The sequence below is a fragment of the Cynara cardunculus genome, assembly GCF_001531365.2.
Source record: "Cynara cardunculus var. scolymus isolate 2C chromosome LG 17, CcrdV1, whole genome shotgun sequence".
NCBI classification, from domain to species: Eukaryota; Viridiplantae; Streptophyta; class Magnoliopsida; order Asterales; family Asteraceae; genus Cynara; species Cynara cardunculus.
In genome coordinates, this window is record NC_037544.1 from 6,547,265 (window position 1) to 6,555,022 (window position 7,758).

At 30.9% G+C, this 7,758-nt stretch overlaps 1 protein-coding gene across 1 annotated transcript; it reads left to right on the top strand.

Annotated features, from left to right (window-relative positions):
• Window positions 1-3,065: 3,065 nt before the first annotated feature.
• LOC112500261 (L-type lectin-domain containing receptor kinase IX.1-like) lies at window positions 3,066-5,272 on the top strand. The gene has a single exon (XM_025103668.1). It carries the CDS (start codon window positions 3,081-3,083, stop codon window positions 5,178-5,180), a length of 2,100 nt encoding a protein of 699 aa, XP_024959436.1. The 5' UTR covers window positions 3,066-3,080; the 3' UTR covers window positions 5,181-5,272.
• Window positions 5,273-7,758: the final 2,486 nt, after the last annotated feature.

The window sequence follows — 7,758 nt, forward strand, 5'->3', positions numbered from 1 at the left end:
GTAACTTTACAGAGGACGAGAAACTTGGGGAGGGAGGTTTCGGTGGGGTTTACCGAGGTTCTTAAAAAAAGGTAATATGTTAACTTCATAATATGCATTTTCAAAATCATTATTGTAATTTTCACTATTAGAAAACTGTGGATTTCCGACTGATTCCCGGCGGACAACATAAAAGTCAACTTTCGTTGACTTCAGCCATAAATACGCCGTTATTTAAATTCCGGCATTATTTCCAGCGGATTTCCGACGGATTATACAAATTAAATATTTATGAAATTATTAACTTTTTTACAGTAAGTTACCGCAGGATTTTTGATTATTTTTTTAAGATTAACGTCCGTCGAAAAATAATTAAAGATCAAAATTTATTATTTAAATTACGGGCGGATGCCAACCGGTAATCCACCGGTAATTTAAAAATAATAAATTCTTCAAGATTTTAAAAAAATATATACTATTGTTTTCCGGTGACTATTTTCCGGCAGATTTCCAGCGGCCCTTTTTTGGCGGATATTTGAAAATTTGTTTTTGTTTTTGTTTTCGTTTTTCATGCTTTAGGTTATATATATATATATATATATGTGTGTGTGTGTGTGTGTGTGTGTGTGTGTGTGTGTAAAATATCACATAGATTCCACATGGTATGTATAGAGGATAATAATTCTCTTATAGAGTCCAACACGCACATACATGTATGTAATACATTCATATATACAAACACATAGTCGTTGTCATTGTTATTATTAGACTTTATTAACTATTAAAAAAATCTTATTTGGTTTTAACGGGTCTTAGTTGAGCGGGTGTTTGATGAGAGACGGAAGAAACAATATGAAGAGATGACTGTTTTGGTCAAACTGCTCGGTCAATCTCAGCAGTTTCCGTCGTCATAGTAATRAATATTTGTTTGTTTTGGAACAATCTAGTTTTCGTTTGGAACAAGTGTGTACTACTTTTGCCAGGATAGTTGTATTGGACATTTCTTGTTTTTTAGTTTAATGTATGATGTTTAACGACATTTCATTTTTTTTAGTTTGTTTTTAATATTTATAGGATCTACAGGTTTTAAATATTTAGGAAAATTATTTTCTGGAGYTGGGTGATTTTCCATCCGGTAGATCACCGCCGGATTTATTTAAAGAATAAAAATAGTAATTTTAAAAATWAAATTAAATTACCGGCKGATTTGGACACTTTCGCCAGTAATTTAATTCGTTTTTTTAAGTCTTATTAATAATTTCTTAATTTAATTAAGATTTTCTAAATAAACTAAAAAAAGTTGGCTAATTGGCTGCCGGAACCAAAAATCCGCTAGTAAATCCGTCGAGAAAATAATCATCGACGTCTCATTTTCCAGCGGCTATATCCCCTGTAAGCTCTATTTCCCAACAGATGACAGATATGGCCGCCGAAAAAAAATGACCGGTTTGGTAGTATTTGAACATTAATATCATATAACATTTGTTTTAATTTTTATACTAACCATATATTTATATCTTTTTTCCAGAAAATTTCTTATTATTTTAATATTTTAAGCATAAGTTTTGAATTTTGACAACAATACAAAAACGTCTTATATAATTCGATAATTTGTCAATACTTATCAGCAGATTAGTAACATCTTTCTTATATTTTAAACAAATGTTCTAAAACATGAGTTGAAGGGTACCCGCATAATGCAACGAGATATATTTTGATTTTAATGTTTCGTTCTATATCTTGAGTCTATCAATGTTATAATGCGATTTTATGTGGTTTTGAGAAAAATAAAAAGAAAATGTTTTTACTTTTGAATGAAATATAAATTTGAAGATATTATAAACTTTTGAAAAAATAATCGATATTATCACCAAATTAAAGTTTTCGTTTTTGTATAAGTTTTTTAATTCAACTTTTTATTATAACTTAATTGAAGTTTAATAATGAACTAATTTATTTTTAGTTTAAAAAAATAATATTTTAAGACAATAATTAGATATTTTGTTAGATTATGTTTACCTGTAGTTAGTTACAATAATTCAAAAATGGAGCTTTCATATGATGTACGCATACACATTCTACTTGTAATCTTAAATTTTAAGTAATATGTATCAGTATACATTACTTTATACATAAAAAATTATTTTAAGAAGTATTTTATCAAATACTTTATTATACTAGAAGGGTATTCGTGCAATGCATCGAGACACATTTCCATTTCAATGTTTCATTTTATTTTTTATCCATGTCGATATAATACGATTTTATGTGGTTTTGAGAAATCGATAATGTTTTATTTATATAGATTTGAAAATATCATATAAAATTTGTAAAAAATATATCAATATTAGTATCACATTAACTACTTAAAAGTTCTTGTTTGTATTTTTTTTTAATTCAAATTTTTTATTTCAATTTAATTTAACTTGTTTTAGGTTTAATAATATTTTTTTATAAAGATAATAATTAAGTATTCTGTTAGAACTCTTCTGTTAGAACTCAATAATTATCCTAATTATATTTTGGTTTTTTTTTATTTTAAAATGAGATGTTTATCCTATATTTGATTATGTTTATCYGCAGTTAGTTACACGAATTCAAACATAGAGTTTTAATAAGTTGTATTTGTGCACAATTTACTTGTAATCTTGAATTTTAAGTAATATGGATCAATAAACAGTACTTCATGCATAAAAATGGTTTTTAAGAATTTTTGTCAAATCATTTATAATATAATATAGATAGTATAGATTAGATTCCTAACAACCTTTATTTTAAATAAATAACTTATATTTATTATTACCATATAGACTGCATCATCTAGAAAATGGGACCAACATTTCTTGATTTTTTTCCCAGCGTAATTAAATTGCGATGAAGTTTCATCTTGACCAAGTCTTGATTTGAATTTGCCAACTTGAAAGAAAGAATCAAAGATGACTTTCTTGTTTTTTATATTGACACTTTCCAAGATTAGAAAAACTCCAATTTAATCCCGCCATTAAACCCATATATCAGAGATCAATCTCAACAAAAAAGCATTGTCCAATCTCATTCATCTTCTCTCGTACTTACATGGTTTAGTTGATATTCATGCAATCATGATCTTCTCTAGATACAATCTGATTACAAGTTACTTCTTTCTTTTCTTGATCCCTTATCTAGCTTCACTCAGTTTCGATTTGCCAAATATCGGTCCAGCGAATCAGAATCGGGAGATAATAGCAAGAGGTGATGGAGCTTATATCTCCAGCAATGGAATCCAGGTGACYCCAGATGAAATTGGAGAYCGGACACAGAAAGCAGGACGGGTGACATACATCCAGCCACTTCATCTTTGGAACAACGCAACTGGTGAGCTAGCAAGTTTTGCTACCAATTTCTCCTTTGTCATTGATTCAAGGCAGAATGGAGATTACGGTGATGGCCTCACATTCTTCCTTGCTGAGGATAATTYTGTGATCACAAAGGGTGGAGCCATGGGGCTTCCGATCGATCCAAACACCATTCTGGCAACGAATCGATTTATTGCAGTAGAGTTTGATACTTATGAGAACGWTTGGGATCCAATAGATTCTAACGATAATTACATAGGTGATCATGTAGGTATCACCATAAGCAATCTCACTGGTCSCTCTCTCACTTCTGTTAGATCTCAGGGATGGTTGAGCAATATAACTGGTGGGGCAGATTGTCAAGCTTGGATCACATATGATTCTATTTCTAAAAATCTCAGTGTTTCCTTCACTGGTTTTCGAAATAATAGAATTGTACGTCAAGATGGACTTTATTACACCATTGATCTAAGAGATGTGTTAACGGAAAGGGTCATTTTTGGGTTTTCAGCAGCAACTGGAGCTTCATTCCAGAAAAACAACGTTAAATCTTGGAGTTTCAGTAGTTCGGATATACAAAATGATGAAATCGGCAGCCTGCCACCAAACCCCGGCCCAGATCCAGTGGGTGACAAAAATAGCAACGTGGTTGACAAAAATAGCAACGTGGTATTAATAGTTGGATTATCTGTTGCAATCACTTTTCTGGYGGTGGYTGCCTTTGTTTTGTGGAGGAAGAAGAGAAAAAACAGGGAAGATRAAGTTGAAGAACTCGAATTTGATGTTGAGATGAACAATGAATTCGAAATGGGTACAGGGCCTACAAGATTCTTTTACCATGAATTAGCTCAGTCGACTGGTAACTTTGCCGAGAATGAGAAACTTGGGGARGGAGGTTTTGGTGGGGTTTACAGAGGTTTCTTGAAAGATTCGGGAACCTATGTTGCAGTCAAACGGGTCTCYAAGACTTCCAAACAAGGAATCAAGGAGTATGCATCWGAAGTCAGGATCATTAGTAGATTAAGGCATAGAAATCTGGTTCAACTCATAGGTTGGTGTCACCAGAAAGGTGAACTCCTACTCGTTTATGAATTAATGGAGAACGGAAGCTTAGATTCACATCTCTTCAAGGCAAARAGCTTGTTGACATGGAGCACAAGGTACAAAATTGCCCATGGCCTTGCTTCTGCTTTGYTATACCTACATGAAGAATGGGAGCAATGTGTTTTGCATAGAGATATCAAATCAAGTAATGTGATGTTGGACTCAAACTTCAATCCGAAGCTTGGCGATTTTGGGTTAGCAAAGTTGGTTGATCACGAGAAAGGCTCACAGACAACAATGTTGGCCGGAACCTTGGGTTACATGGCTCCTGAATGTTTAGTGACTGGCAAGGCAAGCAAGGAATCAGATGTGTTTAGYTTYGGAGTAGTTGCATTRGAAATAGCTTGCGGGAGAAAACCCATCGAGTACAAGGCTCCAGAAAGACAAATAAGATTAGTAGAATGGGTTTGGGAGCTGTAYGGGACWGGGACTCTTTTAGAAGCAGCAGATCCAMGACTTGGGTCGRATTTTGAGGAAGATGAAATCAAACGTCTGATGATCGTTGGGTTATGGTGTGTGCACCCTGACTCAGACCTTCGCCCATCGATGAGACAAGCTATTCAAGTACTTAACTCCGAAGCTTCCCTGCCCATTCTCCCCTYAAAGATGCCAGTGGCGTCGTACTTGCCCCTTCCCATTCCTTCATTATATGGCTTCCAAAACGAGTCGTCAAGCAGCATCKACAAMACGGATTCTTCAAAGCAAACTGCAACTTCATCWACTGCTTCTCCATCTGTGTCACTGTTACATTCAATGCAATGACATGTATTAAATTTTAATTTATCAACAACCTTCTCGGATCAGAAAGTAGAGCTTTTGATTTGAGTTATAATATGTTGACGATTGTTATTGAGCATCATAAATGTGATACTTGACGATGCATGTAACACCTATAATCATTATACATGACTTCTTTGGATCATGAATCCAAAGAATATAAAAAAAAAAGTAATATGTTAAGTTCATAATGATTATACTACTGACAACACAACCTACAAATGTTTAACCCAAAAAATAATTACTGGCTGACGATAGATTCTTGAGGAAAGGAAATACATATGTCGATAATTTGCCAATACTTACCGNATGTAGGCATATGGAGTTTTTGTGTGTGGATAAAGTGACATATGAATCCTTGAAGAAATAGTGTAACATTGTTTAAGAAAAAAAAACTCTCAATTTTTCCTCTCTATTCAGTTTTTGAGGTGATTTGCACTTTTGTTTATTTGAGGCGTCATTCAATAAGAGAAATATGATATGGGTTTTTGTTAATATAAATATAGTATTTTCGTCTTTTAATTGAAGATATTCACACTAAAATTGGAATTATACAAACATATGAATCTCTCAATTTGGAATTATGTAGATATATGTTTTTTTTTTTTTGTGGATAAAGTGGCATATATATTTTTGATGAAACAAAGTAACATTGTTTAGCATAATAGTCTCTTATAATCTCCCAATTCTTCTTCTTTATTCAGTTTTTGTGGATGTGTTTTGTTTTTTTGTTGATTTAATGCGTCATTCATGAAAACAAATATGATATGAGTTTTTGTTTTTGTTGATGTTAATCGGTCTATTGTGATTTTTTTTTCTTTTTTAGCATTGAGCTTGAAAATTATTTTCTAATATTTTTAATTTTTAAAGAAGAAACCAAACGTAATGAGGTGTTATCCTGTAAACATAGAAACCCATTTTTTTCTTAGATTTTTTATTTTTTAAAATATTTGATATTATCTAAAAGACTTTTCCATCCCTATATTTAAAATATGAAATTCAATATAATACATATCTTTTATTTTGCATAATTTTCAGGATTTTTTATAAATAAACCAAACTATGAACTGTCTAAAAAAAAGTGGTTTTAATGAGGTTCTTGACCAATGTTGCAAATGAGTATATCATGAACTAATATAAGCAAATTGCAAAAATATTCAACAATTATATCAATGTAAATGACAACACAATTATTGTTTGGTGAATATAAATATTTTATGAAAATATATGTAGAAGATAAATTGATATGTATTATGGTAAAATAATTCTCTTAATACACCTCATGATTATAATCAATATTTCACATATTTTTTTTATGATTTTGAACCAATCACAAAGTTTGATATAATAAAAGATTGATATATAAGACTTAATAATTATATATATATATATATATATATATATATAATATTAAAAGAACAACCAATAATGATAAGTTAGATTCATATATCAAAGGTAATGTTGATTTTTATTGGTTTAATATATAAATGTGATCATCGACTCATTTAGCTAATTTCAATAAATTTTTAAAAAAATTATCGTCATCGTGCAACGCTCGATGTCAAACACTAGTTAGTTTAAAATAGAGACGAAAGTTAATGGTGATTTGCAACCAATGAAACAAAATATAACTTACTCTTAAGTTTAATATAAACAAATATTTTAAAACATGATTGTTTTAAGTCATTTCTCTCGTATAAATTGTTCTTCTAGTCATAACTTTTCATTATTTACCTAAATATCACTATATTTGCAAGTCCCACTTCCGCCACTTACGGACCCAGCTAAAAGACAAAAAAAAATTTATCAAATTTGACCCGAAATCCACAATTGTAACGGTCAGGTCTGCAATTGCGACGGCCGATTCTACAATTTGATTTTTTTGTCTTTTAGCTAGGTCCACAAGTGAAGCAYAKGGTTTTTACGGARGGCRTGATATTTGTATAATTCAKGAWGATAAATGGCTACACGAYCAATTTATGTATGAGAAACAACAATTTAAGTTAAAAATATCTACGTCATTATCGTCTATGGTTGTATACTTGTTGATTGAGTGTTGGTTGTTGACTCAAAGTCAACCCTCATYTTCAGACGCATGATTAAATAGGAGTCTTGACCGGCCTGAACAATTTAAAACTAAAGTAGATTTTATTATCTTAATTATGTTTATACATGTTGCTTGTCAATAATAAAATATCTAAATGAAATAACCCCACAAAAGTTGATTGTTTATATGCATGTGACTCGTCGACTACTAAACCAACAATGCATGGAAATATATATATATATATATATATATATATATAGGGAAAGGTTCAAACGAGAACCCCTGTGATTTACGAAAACGCGAGAACAACTTAATAACCATATATTGTGATAAAGATAAAATTAAAAGATTTTTAAAATTAAAAAAAGATTCAAAAAAATTTAAAATTAATAAGGGTAAAAATGGAAATGATATTTATCTTAAAAACGGTTAAAATCTATCATTAAACATGATATCTTCTCAATTATCACGATAACTTCTCAATATCATCATCATCATCTTCTAAACCGTTACGCT